Source organism: Diaphorina citri, unplaced genomic scaffold (genome assembly GCF_000475195.1).
Source record: "Diaphorina citri unplaced genomic scaffold, Diaci psyllid genome assembly version 1.1 scaffold2589, whole genome shotgun sequence".
NCBI lineage: Eukaryota > Metazoa > Arthropoda > Insecta > Hemiptera > Psyllidae > Diaphorina > Diaphorina citri.
In genome coordinates this window covers 10,834-30,163 of record NW_007380007.1, presented here as the reverse complement: position 1 = coordinate 30,163, position 19,330 = coordinate 10,834, and the positions used below count along the sequence as shown (strand labels likewise).

Below are 19,330 nucleotides of genomic sequence, written 5' to 3'. Positions count from 1 at the left end.
TAATTACAAGACACAAGAAAAGATTTCATGGACAAGGTTTTTACCACAGTTTTAAAAATCCTCTTTTTTTTCAATGGAGTCACAGGTGGTAGTAGGTGAGTTTAGGGAACGTGAGTCTAGACAATAAAGCGCGTTAAGAAGCGTTAAAAGAAACCAGCTAGTTCAACGCAGTTACGCCAGGGCGTGAAACACATAAGACGTAGTGAAAGAAAGGTTATATTAGAAGTTTACTTGGGAAAGAATTAGTGTACTAGTATCTAACATGTAAGCAAGAACATACGAAGTAACCATTGAAGACAGTGAAAATTACGCTGAACAAGACTAGTGAAGTAAGGAATAAGACAGGTAGGACACTGAGGTTCTGATGTGGAGTTTATGCGTAAGGCGTGAAGGTCGGAGAAAAGCACATGGAAGAAGTAACGGTACAGGAGCGCTGTGTATCTAGTAACGTCCTAGTACTTGTTTGGCAGAATACATAAAAGGGAAAGTTAGAGTAGTAAGTAGGAAGATAGCGTGTTGTAAGGCAACAGTAGAAGAAAAAAAGTAAGGTGCGGTGCATATAGAACCACCATAGCGTTAGCCGAGCGGTATTCACAGGTTACCCTTTAGTACTCTGATGTAATCTTGAACAGATGCCACCGTAACGCTTGGTTTCGGTGGATCTACCTAGAAGAGTCGTCAAAGTTGAGGTTTTCAAGTAAACATGTCAGACCAAGATAACTGAACTCAGGGAACAGAAGATTGCGGAAGAGAGGTAGAACAGAGAAAACAGACAAAAGAAAAGTGTGAGAAGGGCGTGTTATGCCTGGTAGTAGCGCTTAATAAAGAAATAAAGTGGTGACACAATCGTAGTGCAGAATAAGAGATTAGAAGTGTAGTATAATTCCATAAAAGTGATTCCGGCCTGGACTACGTCAGACTAGAAGTGTCCTACATAGTGTAGAAGAAGAATAAACAACAACAACGATAGCATGTACAGGACATAGTGAATATTAAAAAGTATGAGAGGCCAAAAAAAAAAAAACAAAAAGGGCGGTAGGCGTCTGGTTGCAGGTATAGAGCAGTCCCTGTGCCCAGCATGCAGAAAAGAGAATACAAAGAAAAATTTAAATATTAATAAACACATGTCCAGAAAAAGAAAAAGAACCATGAAGAGCTCGTCAACCAGAAAAATAAATATGGAAAACAACAAGGGAGGGCCGAAAAATATAAGACATATACAACTAACAGTCTTTATGACCAAGAAAGGAATTGGAAAACAGAAAAAGAATTAGGAAAGTATGTCGAAGTCTCATACACTGTATTCAAAATACGGAGACATTAAGGGGTGTCAGGACATATCAGTGGACATAGATATATATACCGTGAACATACCGAGAGCGGTTAGTAGCCGTAGACGGAACTTATAACATTAGGAAGAAAGAAGAAGAAGAAGAAGAAGAAGAAGAAGAAGAAGAAAATTTCCTTTTTTACCATTAGTTCCTTTTGATTTTTCTTTTTTTACTCGCAGATTACGTATGTAGGTATGCGGTCTTGTGGAATAAGTTTTAAACTTTACAGAAAATAACATTAATAATGACTTTCCCGAAACAGCAGTTTGAGAAAAACCAAAAAATACGAGCGTTCCGCCAATTTTCGTAGAATGTCTTTTATAGCATTTTAAAAACAAACCTCTAAAAAAACACCCTAAATTATTTTACCTGCAACAAATGTCGAATATTGCGTTCAAAATCCTTGGTTGCTATCGTAAGTTTGATCAAGTTCTTCTTATCCCCATGACTTGCTATCAGGTCATATACTGTGGTTTTGTGATTGTTCACGAATTCCTAGGGATGAATGAATGGAAATCATATGAGTCTTAGTAATAGTCGAGAATGCCATAGCCATAGGCATTAACCCCACCCTTGATCAAACAAAATTTCATTTTATTATTCCTCAATTTTTGTTCTATTTGTATACAGGGTGTCCAAAATAAACGATACATTCGTGTTTTCGCTGATTGTTCTAACTTTTTGGGGGACATTTAATGGTGATCTCTGGAATTTTATAAAAGGAAGATCCATAGATTGACCTGAAGCATTCTTTCTGTACTGCTCCTGTTTTCTTACCGTGACTTGAGGTAATGCCAGGAAGATATCTAGATTGACCTGAAGCATTCTGTATTGCTCCTGTTCTCTTACCGTGACTTGAGGCAATGCCAGGAAGATATCTAGATATTCTAGATTGACCTGAAGCATTCTGTATTGCTCCTGTTCTCTTACCGTGACTTGAGGTAATGCCAGGAAGATATCTAGATATTCTAGATTGACCTGAAGCATTCTGTATTGCTCCTGTTTTCTTACCGTGACTTGAGGTAATGCCAGGAAGATATCTAGATTGACCTGAAGCATTCTGTATTGCTCCTGTTCTCTTACCGTGACTTGAGGTAATGCCAGGAAGATATCTAGATATTCTAGATTGACCTGAAGCATTCTGTATTGCTCCTGTTCTCTTACCGTGACTTGAGGCAATGCCAGGAAGATATCTAGGTTGACCTGAAGCATTCTGTATTGCTCCTGTTCTCTTACCGTGACCTGAGGTAATGCCAGGAAGATATCTAGATATTCTAGATTGACCTGAAGCTTTCTGTATTGCTCCTGTTCTCTTACCGTGACTTGAGGTAATGCCAGGAAGATATCTAGATATTCTAGATTGACCTGAAGCATTCTGTATTGCTCCTGTTCTCTTACCGTGACTTGAGGCAATGCCAGGAAGATATCTAGGTTGACCTGAAGCATTCTGTATTGCTCCGACGTTTCCTGTCCCGTATTTCTTAGTTCTCCCAGTTCATAGAGGTAAAGTTCCATAACCCACATTACAATCATAGTGATCTGCGTCTTATCTTCATTACGGAGTCGCTCCAATTTCTAGAGAAAACATATTTGTGCCTTTTATGAATATTTTTTTCATAAATACAGGGTGTTTACAGAGAATTTCCCATAATTGTTTTCCCTAATGGCGGAAGAACATGGAAAAATTAAAAATTGAAAAAGCCATAACTTTGGCCCTAGTTGTCGGATCGAGCTCAAACTTGTACCCACATACTACGTTTTTTAAGGCCTTTAATATAATGTGTCACAAGTAGGGCTTTCTGATTCAAGATTTTTAAGTTGCGGCCGATTGCGATCACAAGGGGAGGCCGGAACCGCATGTTCATATTGAAAAAATTGATACCCCAAAATTTTTTGAAATAGGTGTCGTCGATTTTTTTTCTTTTTAAAATTCTGAGCGGTTCTCGAGAAACTTATTTATCCCTGGTCATTCACGAATGCTGTAAAGCATCACATTCACACAACAGACGAAGTGCCAGTGCACACGAAGACCTACAGATACCCTCACGTGCACAAAGCCGAAGTTCAACAACAGATTCAGAAGATGTTAGATGACGAGATAATTCGTCCTTCCAACTCTCCATGGTCCTCACCTTTGTGGGTAGTACCCAAAAAGATGGATGCCTCTGGCAAGAGGAAGTGGAGAAATATTAACGATCTTCTCGACAAACTGGGTCAATATCACTACTTTAGCACCTTGGACCTGGCCTCTGGATTTTGCCAAATAGAGGTGGACGAAGCAAGCATTCCAAAAACAGCTTTTATACGGAACACGGCCATTTTGAATTCCTCCGTCTTTCGATGGGAATGAGGAACAGTCCAGCCACCTTCCAGAGAGTTAGTTATGGAAAATGGAACAGATCCTGAGAGGGCTGATCAACAACGTATGCGTGGTATACTTAGACGACATACTGGTATTCGGTACGAGTTTGCAAGAACATGTGCAAAACTTGAGACTTGTTTTCGAAAGATTGAAAAACGCGAACTTGAAACTACAAATGGACAAGCGAATTTTTAAAGAAAGACGTTAATTTCCTTGGGCACGTAATCGTAATCACCCCACAGGGCGTAAAGCCAAATCCAAAAAAGATTGAAGAAGTCAAAGAAATCAGTCAAAGAAATCAGTCCTAAAAGAACCCTGGCCTTCGTAAGAAGTCTAGGGCTCTTCTAGTAAAAATAAAGGGAATGTCACAAAAGATCTAGCCAGGTCCCAGTGACCAACGGTGTTAATTAAAGCCGATGGCCCTACTTATACCAATACCAATTGGCTGATACCTAATTGGGGACAGCCCCTTTTTCCTTGACCCTTGGGTTACCTGCTTCTAAATATTATTTGACCCTCCGACCGGACGCTAACGTATTGAGTCCGAGTGGTTTTACTCAAGTAGTCGACTACGGATCCAGTCCCAAATTCAGAGTCAATACACAGATTGAGTCCCGTACGAGATACAAGTAGAAATACAATTAAATGAGTTATATAGAAACAAACTACAACTATAATTCATTTAGGCATTCAGGTCCATCTTCATGTTCGAAACAAATTTCAACTTCAAATCAAAACAAAACCGTCTATTTATGTGGTAGGTGGTAGCCTCTTTTTAGTAAAAGTTACGGTAGAAGAACACCCAAATCCCCCAAAAAACACTGATGTAAAAAAAAGGCCAAGTTCCTATCCAAAAATGTCGGCCTACAAAAGTGATCAGAAAATTAGGGCCAAGTCTGCATTCCCATTTTTTCGTGCCTACTGAGAATTGAGAATGCTGCATCTTAATTCCTTCAACCTTCTCTCAATTTCAACTTGGCTATGATATCCCTACTGAAATAAATAAATAATTGAACGTGAAACCCGAAGGAAAAACACCCAAGTTGAAATTGAGAGAAGCTTGAAGGAATTAAGATTCAGCATTTTCAGAAGGCACTAAAAAATGGGAATGCAGACATTGCCTTAATTTTCTGATTTCACCACTTTTATAGGCCGACATTTTTGGATAGGAACTTGGCCTTTTTTTACATTTGTGTTTTTGTGGAGGATCTCACTCCTTTGTCCTAAGTATGTATTTACACATAATTTAATCAGTAGAGGTACCTACAGACTACAGAGTCCTTTTTACGCGTTTCTGTTGGAAAATGAAATTTCAGCCAGTTGGGAATGATAGAGTTTGTACAGTCCCTGTAGTTCTTTGTTCTTTATTTTCAGTTTTGAAACGAATCGGGCTATGAAAATTTCAAACCTTAATTTTTTCTTCTTTGGGACGAATAAGGCTATCAAAACGGTTTACTCAGGTAATTTGAGACGAATTGTAATGTCACCCTATTTAAACATCTTTAGGCGTTTTAGAATAGAATATACCTTGTTTATCCTGCTCGAATGAGACTAAAAAGTCCCTTTACCCCAGCAGTCTAAACAAGGTCTCGTTTATTTCTCTGTGCGCAAAGAGGCAGCAGCAGCACAGAGGTGATTTCTCACTCTTTGCTTTGGGTGTAATGACGTCACCACACTTGCTACCACTGGCCACTTATGTGTTTTCAATGGTTAGCTGAAAGAGGGCCTCTGAGTGGAATTTTGCCATTTTTTGATGGGGGAAAAAATTCAAGAATGTCAGACTGTTCAAATCCCGTGAAAAACTTTATGCAACTAGTGTTAGTCTTCTTATCATCAAAATGTATCCTGTTTACAAAACTCGGTGTTTACAAGACACATAGGACAAATCTCTATTTTACCTTTTTGAGATAGGTTCTCAGAGCATCCACCTGCCATACTTGCAGAAATCTAAGAGCTATATCCTCGAGACTAGCTTGAGTTCTAGCCCATAAGAGTGCGCTGGCCTCATATTCACCAGAGTTGAAATTGGACTCGGCTTGCTTTTGAGTTACCACATCTAATACAAATAAAACATTCAGAAACAAAAAAAAAAATTAAGCAATGAACACACTACACAATTAACAGTGGATGTTCTATTGGCTGATACCTGATATAGCTGGGACACCCACCTGTCGTCTATGCAAAGAGGCACCAGAAACGGCAGAACACATCATGTGTGAATGTGGTGTTGCCTCTCACAAACGACTGCTTTACTTCTCAAGGATGATTACAACACCTAAAGAAGTCAAAGAAATCAGTCCTAAAAGAACCCTGGCCTTCGTAAGAAGTCTAGGGCTCTCCAGATAGAAAATTTTTGCTCCTCAGCAATTTAAAATTTTCTAATTTGAAAGTTCAATTTTCACCACTTTTGTCTCTACACCACTGGTGATTGTTCTAGTCTTGTCTAAATATGACAAAGACCAAGGGAAGCCAGAAAACTGAGACTGTGAAAACTACGGCAAGAACGTCAAAAGTGATTAAACCAAGAGTTGAAATATCTAGTAGTGAATCGGAAATGGAAGAAGAGAATGGATATGTCAAGTTGGAGAAAAGCATGAAGAAACTATTCCAGGATTTTAAGAAGGAGATAAAGAAAGAGTTGAGGGATTTCGAGGAAAGCTTGAATTTCAGCAACGGAAAGTTGGATGATATCATTAAAAAGATGGGTTCAATTCAAAATGTTCTAAATACTATGTCGGAAAAACAGGAGAAACTTGAAAATGAAAACAAGATGCTGAAGACGAAAGTCCAAGAACTGGAATGTAGTATGGAGGAATTGCAACAATACACGAGAAATAAGAATATACAGATTGACGGAGTACCAAAGCAACCGAATGAAAATTTGAAAGAGATTGTTAAAACCATTGGAAACAAAATTGACGTCCCCATAAAGGAAGAAGATATTGATGCGATACATCGAATTCCGACCAGATCGACGAACAATCCAGAACCAATAGTTGTCCAATTTTTGACAAGACAAATGAAAGAAGGTGTTATACAAAAAGCAAAAAGTGCAAGATTGTCAACAAATGATATTAATGTACACGTACCTATAGGTTTGGATAGACCAATATATGTAAATGATCATTTAACTAGACAGAGGAAAGAAATCATGTTCCAAGCTAGACAAATGAAGACTGAAAGGAATTATAAATTCCTCTGGACCAGAAATGGTAAGATATTTATAAGAAAAGATGAAAGGAGTGTGGTGATTAATTTGAATACTAAAGAAGATCTAAAGAAAATTGTTTAAGAACAATTTTCATTCAAATATGTTCATTTGTTTCTCATCAATAATATTTTTTTAAATAAGTTGAAGTATTTTAAACATATTTTATGAATTTTGAAGATATTGAAGATTTGAATATTAATTTTGAAACTAAAATTTACGAAAACATTGAAGAATGGAAAAATGAAGAAATGAAAAACAACAAAAATAATTTTAACATATTACATGTTAATGTAAGAACAATGTCGCAGAATAAATTTGATTTATTAAATATTTATTTAAATGATATCATCAAGAAAATGGAGTAGGATTGGGTGTGGTGCCGCGGTTTATCTAGGAGGAGTTCGTGGGATCTAGTGTCTCTGGAACTCACGTCTGTACGAAATTGATACTTTTCGTACAGATAAGGAGGGGAACGGGATTTTAGGAGTTTGTAGAGCACGGAGAGTGTTAGGATACGCCTTCTATCTTCTATCCTGAGCCATCGGAGCCTGTTGTAGTACGGTGTAATGTGCTCCCGGCGCCTGACATCTATACAGAGCGTTTCAAAAGTCTGGGGACCCCTGAATATTTTTTGAACGGCTAAAGATGGGAATCTGAAATTTGGCATATAGTTATATCTCATAAAAAAAACCATTTTTTGCAGTGGTTCTCAAAATTCTATCTCTGCCAGTGGCGGCTCCAGGGGGGCCAACTTTATTTTTTTTTAATGAGAACCCCCCTTTTGTAATACATTTTTGAAAACGTCGTAAAAATTAAAATACAATGGGGAAAAAACGAGATCAATATCATTTGTCGTTTTCAAATGAGAGCAAAATTACTATCGGAGGATTGGGTTGATTATTGTTATTATTAATTAAGACTACACAGTACTACACACAGGTGAAAAATTGGAACTGACAAAATCATAGCCATTTCTGTATTTTTTTTTTTTTTTTTTTTTTTTTTTTCCATAAAATATGATTACGAGATCATATACAAAAAAGGTTCCCAAAACACGAACGCCGACACATTGTCTAGATTAGAACTCAACATGAACGAGACCACAACCCAGGATAAATCAGAAGATGCACAATCGCTTTTTCCGGAACCTGACCCGAACCAAAACATGGACGACTTTGTGGATCTTGACAAATTTGTGGATGAAGCGTACGAAAGACTTTGTACGGATGAAAATGTAGGAGTGTTCATTCAAGATACTGACACCCCGGAGCATAACCTCGAACTGAGCGCGGAGGAAGACGACCCCGATTTAATCAACACCGTACATTCCAGTGAAGAACACCCGTAAGTAGGTATTCCTATTAGGTCTAGATTGACCTGAAGCTTTCTGTATTGCTCCTGTTCTCTTACCGTGACTTGAGGTAATGCCAGGAAGATATCTAGATTGACCTGAAGTGTAGGGAGAAACCAGATTATCCTCTCACTAAGTAACACACCTAAAGAATGCGCATTAAGAAACGTAAAATTTATTCACAAAGATAAGCAGAGAAGATATGTGGGGTTTTCTCCAAATAACCTGGAAAATCAACTAATTGACTTCCTTAAAACTCACATCGCCCCTAAGGTAAAGTATCACATCCTCTTCAAGAATGACGACTTATATAAAGACTTATCGCGAGTTTTACAGAAGTATTTTAAGAACTCACAAATTAACATCGTAAAGTGCTCTAAACTTCTAACGGATGTAACAGAGGAGGACAAAAAGACAAAGGTTATTAAGAATCATCATGATGGGAAAACCAATCACAGAGGTGTTGAGGAGACAAATTAGGGAAAAATACTATTGGCCCAATATAACTAAATACGTTCAGGACTAAATAAACCATTGCGAAATATGCCAAAAAATCAAATTCGATCGAAACCCCTTAAAACTTACACACAACATGACACCCATAACTATAAAACCATTCGAAGTTATTCATGCCGACACCATTTCCCTAGAAAAAACCAAATTTCTTACACTGATTGACCCATTCTCCAAGTTTGCCCAAGCTTACATGCTTAGATCGGCGCAAGCCTCGGAAATTGTAGATAAGCTGTTAGAAAGTTTTTCTCATCATGGTATCCAAAGCATGATAGTCTCAGATAATGGGTGCGAATTTAAAAACTCAACAGTGAGGGAATTTCTCTCTCTCCACAAGATCAATATTCACTTTACTTCCTCTCAACACCCGGAATCAAACGGTGTCATAGAAAGATTCCACTCTACGTTGATTGAACATATTCGGCTATTGAATAATCGCGATGAGTTCAAAAGGGATTCTCTAACTACAAAGGTAAAGTATGCACTTATTGCATACAACCACACCACTCATTCCGTTACAATTGACCTGCCACAATATCTCGTCCACAAAATTCAAAAATCTGTCTTACTTGAGAACTGTCGCCTGCTAAGAAGATTCCTTTCACATTAACTTCACATCAAAGCAACAACATCATGAACAACAATTATGTTTGCTATTAATAGCCCATAATTGGAAACTTACCATGTACCATATTATAATATGAGAAATAAAGTTCCATAATAAAAAAACTACAGACCTGATGTCACTTTTTAGACCATTACTTTTTTATTTTTAATCGATAAACAATTTTTTGTTAAAATCAAGATCGAGAGCACAAAATTTTGGTCCGAATACACATGGCTAAATTTCCAGTGTTGTTTTGATAACCTAGTAGTATTTTATAATGGATCAGTTGCGCTTACTTGGGTGATGTTTCAAAGTCATAGATCAGGAAAAATGAGGAACAACGGAATTTTTCTTTTTCTTCTACGACTCGCACAAAATTTTGGTCCGAATACACATGGCTAAATTTCCAGTGTTGTTTTGATAACCTAGTAGTATTTTATAATAGATCAGTTGCGCTTACTTGGGTGATGTTTCAAAGTCATAGATCAGGAAAAATGAGGAACAACGGAATTTTTCTTTTTCTTCTACGACTTCTAGATCCCGAGATAAATCGATTAAAAAAATCCACCGAGGTAGGTAGCGCCTTGACCACTACACCACCGAGGTAGGTATTCCATACCTCGGCTGGGATTGAACCCACGCCCTCCTGTTTACCAGGCGAGCGCCTTGACCACTACACCACCGAGGTAGGTAGCGCCTTGACCACTACACCACCGAGGTAGGTAGCGCCTTGACCACTACACCACCGAGGTAGGTAGCGCCTTGACCACTACACCACCGAGGTAGGTAGCGCCTTGACCACTACACCACCGAGGTAGGTAGCGCCTTGACCACTACACCACCGAGGTAGGTAGCGCCTTGACCACTACACCACCGAGGTAGGTAGCGCCTTGACCACTACACCACCGAGGTAGGTAGCGCCTTGACCACTACACCACCGAGGTAGGTAGCGCCTTGACCACTACACCACCGAGGTAGGTAGCGCCTTGACCACTACACCACCGAGGTAGGTATTCCATACCTCGGCTGGGATTGAACCCACGCCCTCCTGTTTACCAGGCGAGCGCCTTGACCACTACACCACCGAGGTAGGTAGCGCCTTGACCACTACACCACCGAGGTAGGTAGCGCCTTGACCACTACACCACCGAGGTAGGTAGCGCCTTGACCACTACACCACCGAGGTAGGTAGCGCCTTGACCACTACACCACCGAGGTAGGTAGCGCCTTGACCACTACACCACCGAGGTAGGTAGCGCCTTGACCACTACACCACCGAGGTAGGTAGCGCCTTGACCACTACACCACCGAGGTAGGTAGCGCCTTGACCACTACACCACCGAGGTAGGTAGCGCCTTGACCACTACACCACCGAGGTAGGTAGCGCCTTGACCACTACACCACCGAGGTAGGTATTCCATACCTCGGCTGGGATTGAACCCACGCCCTCCTGTTTACCAGGCGAGCGCCTTGACCACTACACCACCGAGGTAGGTAGCGCCTTGACCACTACACCACCGAGGTAGGTAGCGCCTTGACCACTACACCACCGAGGTAGGTAGCGCCTTGACCACTACACCACCGAGGTAGGTAGCGCCTTGACCACTACACCACCGAGGTAGGTAGCGCCTTGACCACTACACCACCGAGGTAGGTAGCGCCTTGACCACTACACCACCGAGGTAGGTAGCGCCTTGACCACTACACCACCGAGGTAGGTAGCGCCTTGACCACTACACCACCGAGGTAGGTAGCGCCTTGACCACTACACCACCGAGGTAGGTAGCGCCTTGACCACTACACCACCGAGGTAGGTATTCCATACCTCGGCTGGGATTGAACCCACGCCCTCCTGTTTACCAGGCGAGCGCCTTGACCACTACACCACCGAGGTAGGTAGCGCCTTGACCACTACACCACCGAGGTAGGTAGCGCCTTGACCACTACACCACCGAGGTAGGTAGCGCCTTGACCACTACACCACCGAGGTAGGTAGCGCCTTGACCACTACACCACCGAGGTAGGTAGCGCCTTGACCACTACACCACCGAGGTAGGTAGCGCCTTGACCACTACACCACCGAGGTAGGTAGCGCCTTGACCACTACACCACCGAGGTAGGTAGCGCCTTGACCACTACACCACCGAGGTAGGTAGCGCCTTGACCACTACACCACCGAGGTAGGTAGCGCCTTGACCACTACACCACCGAGGTAGGTATTCCATACCTCGGCTGGGATTGAACCCACGCCCTCCTGTTTACCAGGCGAGCGCCTTGACCACTACACCACCGAGGTAGGTAGCGCCTTGACCACTACACCACCGAGGTAGGTAGCGCCTTGACCACTACACCACCGAGGTAGGTAGCGCCTTGACCACTACACCACCGAGGTAGGTAGCGCCTTGACCACTACACCACCGAGGTAGGTAGCGCCTTGACCACTACACCACCGAGGTAGGTAGCGCCTTGACCACTACACCACCGAGGTAGGTAGCGCCTTGACCACTACACCACCGAGGTAGGTAGCGCCTTGACCACTACACCACCGAGGTAGGTAGCGCCTTGACCACTACACCACCGAGGTAGGTAGCGCCTTGACCACTACACCACCGAGGTAGGTATTCCATACCTCGGCTGGGATTGAACCCACGCCCTCCTGTTTACCAGGCGAGCGCCTTGACCACTACACCACCGAGGTAGGTAGCGCCTTGACCACTACACCACCGAGGTAGGTAGCGCCTTGACCACTACACCACCGAGGTAGGTAGCGCCTTGACCACTACACCACCGAGGTAGGTAGCGCCTTGACCACTACACCACCGAGGTAGGTAGCGCCTTGACCACTACACCACCGAGGTAGGTAGCGCCTTGACCACTACACCACCGAGGTAGGTAGCGCCTTGACCACTACACCACCGAGGTAGGTAGCGCCTTGACCACTACACCACCGAGGTAGGTAGCGCCTTGACCACTACACCACCGAGGTAGGTAGCGCCTTGACCACTACACCACCGAGGTAGGTATTCCATACCTCGGCTGGGATTGAACCCACGCCCTCCTGTTTACCAGGCGAGCGCCTTGACCACTACACCACCGAGGTAGGTAGCGCCTTGACCACTACACCACCGAGGTAGGTAGCGCCTTGACCACTACACCACCGAGGTAGGTAGCGCCTTGACCACTACACCACCGAGGTAGGTAGCGCCTTGACCACTACACCACCGAGGTAGGTAGCGCCTTGACCACTACACCACCGAGGTAGGTAGCGCCTTGACCACTACACCACCGAGGTAGGTAGCGCCTTGACCACTACACCACCGAGGTAGGTAGCGCCTTGACCACTACACCACCGAGGTAGGTAGCGCCTTGACCACTACACCACCGAGGTAGGTAGCGCCTTGACCACTACACCACCGAGGTAGGTATTCCATACCTCGGCTGGGATTGAACCCACGCCCTCCTGTTTACCAGGCGAGCGCCTTGACCACTACACCACCGAGGTAGGTAGCGCCTTGACCACTACACCACCGAGGTAGGTAGCGCCTTGACCACTACACCACCGAGGTAGGTAGCGCCTTGACCACTACACCACCGAGGTAGGTAGCGCCTTGACCACTACACCACCGAGGTAGGTAGCGCCTTGACCACTACACCACCGAGGTAGGTAGCGCCTTGACCACTACACCACCGAGGTAGGTAGCGCCTTGACCACTACACCACCGAGGTAGGTAGCGCCTTGACCACTACACCACCGAGGTAGGTAGCGCCTTGACCACTACACCACCGAGGTAGGTAGCGCCTTGACCACTACACCACCGAGGTAGGTATTCCATACCTCGGCTGGGATTGAACCCACGCCCTCCTGTTTACCAGGCGAGCGCCTTGACCACTACACCACCGAGGTAGGTAGCGCCTTGACCACTACACCACCGAGGTAGGTAGCGCCTTGACCACTACACCACCGAGGTAGGTAGCGCCTTGACCACTACACCACCGAGGTAGGTAGCGCCTTGACCACTACACCACCGAGGTAGGTAGCGCCTTGACCACTACACCACCGAGGTAGGTAGCGCCTTGACCACTACACCACCGAGGTAGGTAGCGCCTTGACCACTACACCACCGAGGTAGGTAGCGCCTTGACCACTACACCACCGAGGTAGGTAGCGCCTTGACCACTACACCACCGAGGTAGGTAGCGCCTTGACCACTACACCACCGAGGTAGGTATTCCATACCTCGGCTGGGATTGAACCCACGCCCTCCTGTTTACCAGGCGAGCGCCTTGACCACTACACCACCGAGGTAGGTATTCCATACCTCGGCTGGGATTGAACCCACGCCCTCCTGTTTACCAGGCGAGCGCCTTGACCACGACAAATGATATTGATCTTGTTTTTTCACCATTGTATTTCAATTTTTACGACATTTTCAAAAATGTATTACAAAAGGAGGGTTCTCATTAAAAAAAAAAATAATAATAATAAAATAATAAAGTTGGCCCCCCTGGAGCCGCCACTGGCAGAGACAGAATTTTGAGAACCACTGCAAAAAATGGTTTTTTATAAGGAATAACTATATGCCAAATTTCAGGTTCCCATCTTTAGCCATTCAAAAAATATTCAAGGGTCCCCGGACTTTTGAAACACTCTGTATATATAAAAGAGAAATATGGACGGTCATGTAAAAAAATATGTCTTTCTGAATTGTTTAGAGAAAACTATGATAGGATAGATATCGAAAAAGTGTAAACGAAGACCCCAGTGAAATTGTCGTATCTACCCAAAAAAATTATCAGACCTTTAAAATTCCCAACCGTTCCCGAGATAATGACGTTTTTTAGTCCCCCCCCATAAGAAATACCCGGGGAACACACTTTGAGGCCAGCAAAACTTTTCCTACGTTTAATATTTTCTCTCGCTTTCAGTTTTGAGTTTTCATTTCTTCGAGACAAGAAAGGGACGATATTAGTTTTCAGGGGCAAAGCCAAGGGAGCGCGAAGCGCGACCTCATGCACAAACCGTGAAGCCCCGGGAGCGCGCAGCGCGACCGTAAACAAGGGAGCGCGAAGCGCGACCCCATGCACAACCCCGCGAAGCCCCGGGAGCCGCAGCGCGACCGTAAACGAGGGAGCGCGAAGCGCGACCGCATGCACAACCCCGCGAAGCCCCCGGGAGCGCGCAGCGCGACCGTAAACAAGGGAGCGCGCTTTGAGGCCAGCAAAACTTTTCCTACGTTTAATATTTTCTCTCGCTTTCAGTTTTGAGTTTTCATTTCTTCGAGACAAGACTCAGGGACGATATTAGTTTTCAGGGGCGAAGCCAAGGGAGCGCGAAGCGCGACCTCATGCACAAACCGTGAAGCCCCGGGAGCGCGCAGCGCGACCGTTTCCTACTGACGGAGAATTTTTTTCTTACTAAAATATTCTAAACCGTGGCGAAGCACGGGCACAACAGCTAGTGATTAATAAAACGGACACAGGAGTTCTGGGCTCTTTGGAGTGATGTGGAAAGTTCCAAAGTCAGTCCGTGTAACAGGGGAGCACAATACTCGAATTTGGGGAGAATGAAAGATTTCACTAGTTTTATTTTTGAATTTTGGGAGGTGAAGTTTTTAATACGTTTCAACGTCCAGAGGGTTCCAAATACATTTTTTCTGATTCTGGGGACTTCATCGACCCAGCTTAAGGCATTATCAAATATGATACCCAAATTTCTTGCTGAATCGACCACTTTTACCCTATTACCATCAACCTCAATGGGGGGTATGGGCAGCGGAATGGTGCGGCGAACTCCAGGGCTACAGATGAACAGCACGTTTGTAATATTTTTGTACCTCAAGCTCAAGAGCAACAAATCATTGTCATTAATATTATCAAGGCATTTATGTCACGTCCATACAATCATCGTAGGAACGGTACAAACGACCCATCTATCCGGGGAAAATGTTCCTAAGGGCGGTTTTTTGAAGACTGACACTATTGCTATTATTTATTTCTTCTAAAAAAAAAAACTGAAATACGAAAAATTGGGAATAAAGTTTGGAGGGAAATGGTCTTGACCTTAATAGGAACTTGATCTTCATTTTACACTGAAATACGAAAAATTGGGAATAAAGTTTGGAGGGAAATGGTCTTGACCTTAATAGGAACTTGATCTTCATTTTACCCTATGTATTAACATTATTCTTACCGTTACGATACCATTACGATAGATACCATTACGATACCATTACCATTACGATAGAAACGGTAAGAATAATAAAGTTTGGAGGGAAATGGTCTTGACCTTAATAGGAACTTGATCTTCATTTTACATGAGTTTTTGAGGAGGATAAAAACTTACCCAGATTGGCGGGATTATCCTGACAGAAAGCTTTGGCTCTCACCCAATCTCCTTGTTCTGTATACATTAGCCACGCCTGTCTGTCTTCCCGCACCACTTTATATCTGAATACAGCTTGCTCTGCTATCACCCATACTCGGCCTTTGATGCTATCCTTAACAATATCCACTAAACGCCCATGTGCCTAAACAAAGTAACAAATACATTTGATCAGATCTACACTACTAATTATTTTTGTTGATGCCCCCTCAACCATGTATGTCTTTTACTAATCTCACACACTTCTCTTTTCTCTCATACACCTCCAGATTTCTTCTCTTGGTACTCTATCCTACGCCTTTTCCAAATTGGTGTATTAGTGACAAAAAGATGAGTGTTAATACTATCTTATCCCACCGAGACAATTTTTTTTTTTATATATATAATAAGTTTACGGGGTAGTACTTACATCCCCATTTTATTACATAAAATTGGTACATAAAAACAATTAAAAGTTACAAAATATAAAAAGTATTAGGAGAAAAAAAAGATAATAATAATAATTAAAAATAGAAAGTAAAATAATACAGAAAGCAATCCTGATCACTTACTGATCAAGTAGAAGTTTCTTAACTCCGTTAAGGAGCAAGAACAGACGTCAACTCCTGCACCGCTGATCTCATTGCCGAACTTTTGCATCCGGAGCACAGGAGAGTGCTCACCAATATTTGTTCTTGATTTTTTCAATATGAACTTAGAATGTAGGCGAGTGTTCATTGTATTATCTCGCATATTTATTCCATGATGTGCCCTATTACAAGTACAAACCCACTACGGTATTGGAAAATGGTGAATTCAAGCTATTATGGGATATGTCGGTTCATTTATTTACACGCATTATATGACTGTAGTCATGATCCAGGATCCTACTGCCCTGCTTGTATGCTAGCATCCTTGGAAATTTATGTTGAATAGATTCCAAAGATTTGATATGCGTTTCTAATACTTACATCGTTGTAATAGTCCTCAAATACAATCTGTTTGCCAGCTCTTAAACACGGTAAAGTTGACATTAAGACATCCGAAACAGATAAGGAACGTGCTTAGAATGGCTCACTTTCTTCTATCCTGCTCTCTTCTCTTCGCTTTCGAGACGATAAGACCTCCAAAAATAATGAAAAAAAATTGAGCGCGTCCAGATAACTTTTATTATGTATTATTATCCTATTAGGTAGGTAGGTATTTAAAATCACTCCCATAATTTCTCGTTAACTAATCTATGCTTGTTTGCATGTACAGTCACTACTTCATGTCAAACATAGTATTCAGAGGATTAGAAGTAAAGGATTAGAAATAGGGATTTACCCCTATCTCCCAGTGCATTTTACCCCAGTTGTAAGTTTCATCTTTTACCACAACTTGAAACCTTTGGTCCTTTTCCAGCGATCCTTTTCACATTCAAGCGTCGTGTTGTGGTTTTGTTTCGTAGGAATACCTACTCGTACCTATGTTTGTTTTTAATTAGTGAAACTAGTCAAATGACCATCACTCCCCCATTATGACTGTAGTCATGATCCAGGATCCTACTGCCCTGCTTGTATGCTAGCATCCTTAGAAATTTATGTTGAATAGATTCCAAAGATTTGATATGCGTTTCTAATACTTACATCGTTGTAATAGTCCTCAAATACAATCTGTTTGCTTAGCAAGGACACTCCAGTCACATGATCCGGATATAAGAGCAAAGCATGGAACTCGGTCAATATAAATGATAATACGCCTGGGGGCACCTCAATGAGACTAGATCCTACCGCCGCGCCCATCTCCTGTATGAGAAGACCTTTGTCTACATACCAGCCATATAGTTTATGTCGAGTGGGATCCTTAGGATGAAGAAGCTGGAGCTTGGAAAACTTGAGCAAGTTTTTTTCTTCTATGTACGATTCTAAAAATATTTCAAATGTATTAAACATACAGGGTGTATGAAAAAGAACGAGCCACTCGAAATATCTTGAGAATGGTTTTGAATTTCGAAAAGCTCTGAAACATGTGTCTCATTATATTCAGGAGGAAACATTTTTTTTTTAAGTGGCAGGGTTCTTCTGGAGGAGCTCTTCCACCCAACTACTAATTTTTTCTTTCACTGTGAGCCTTTAATTAAGATAAAGTGGCAGGGTTCTTCTGGAGGAGCTCTTCCACCCAACTACTAATTTTTTCTTTCACTGTGAGCCTTTAATTAAGATACATATTTCACCAAGGAGGTCTTGAATGCCCCTAGACTTTGTGAGTCCCTTAAATCCCTATGAAGAGAATTCCATAATCTAACTATCTAACTGCAGAACAGATACATGGTAAGAGTTACCATACACAGAGTATTTCAGAAGAAACGAGCTACCTACTCGAAATATCTCGAGAATTGACTTGACTTTCGCAAAACGCTGAAACTTGTGTCTGATTATATTCAGAGGGAAACATTTTCCGCTGGATTTCATTTTTTAAACATTATCAGTGGCGGCCCCAGGGGGGTCAACTTTGAAAACTTAAATAGGAACCCCCAAATTTCAACACACTAAATCAAAGACCTTGGAAAATAAAGTACTTTGGTGAAAGTTTGAGGTCAATCCCATATCCCATAACCAGGGTCGGAGTTATGGATTTTTCAAAATTTAAAGCTTTACCCGAGGGTCGATCCATAATCTGGATCGGAATTTGAAATCTCCCTTTTGGGTCCGAATTTCAATCTGAATCATGAAAGTGACCTATTGAAAGCACAAATCACCTTTCAGGAAACTTTAATTATTTTTGCTGCTTCCCCTATCAGATAAAGTATTTCAGCGTTTTTCGCAATTCAAAACCATTCTCAAGATATTTCGAGTGGCTCGTTTTTTTTATACACCCTGTATAAATAAATTGAATTCCAAATTAAGAAATTAATGCATTTGTTTTTTTATTTTTTATTATTTCATCAAGCGCCGGGAGGCGCGCGAACGTCAAGAGTTTGAAGCAAAAATTGATCATATCTTAGGATCGGTTTAGATTTTCGCAAAATCCTTTCTTATTGCACACCTAGATCATAAAAGGAATATTCCTACCAAATTTCAGCTTTCTAGGTGTTGTGATTCTCGAGATAGAGCGATCAGTGTGTGAACCTGTGAACTATGAAATGTGAATGAGTGACCAACTGACCACTACCACCACCACCCCCCCCCAACTATTAATAATAATAATAATAATAATAATAATAATAATAATAATAATAATAATAATAATAATAATAATAATAATAATAATAATAATAATAATAATAATAATAATAATAATAATAATAATAATAATAATAATAATAATAATAATAATAATAATAATAATAATAATAATAATAATAATAATAATAATAATAATAATAATAATAATAATAATAATAATAATAATAATAATAATAATAATAATAATAATAATAATAATAATAATAATAATAATAATAATAATAATAATAATAATAATAATAATAATAATAATAATAATAATAATAATAATAATAATAATAATAATAATAATAATAATAATAATAATAATAATAATAATAATAATAATAATAATAATAATAATAATAATAATAATAATAATAATAAT

At 41.4% G+C, this 19,330-nt stretch overlaps 1 protein-coding gene across 1 annotated transcript in view; it reads right to left on the bottom strand.

The window, feature by feature from the left end:
- LOC103519177 (vacuolar protein sorting-associated protein 18 homolog) overlaps positions 1-19,330 on the bottom strand; it is a gene marked incomplete at both ends in the record, with an annotated part of 44,790 nt that overhangs the window by 17,175 nt on the left and 8,285 nt on the right. Inside the window, 5 exon segments of the mRNA XM_026830762.1 lie at positions 1,701-1,826; positions 2,181-2,906; positions 5,592-5,749; positions 15,719-15,902; positions 17,365-17,642. Of these exon segments, the coding sequence (XP_026686563.1) occupies positions 1,701-1,826; positions 2,181-2,906; positions 5,592-5,749; positions 15,719-15,902; positions 17,365-17,642 (1,472 nt within the window).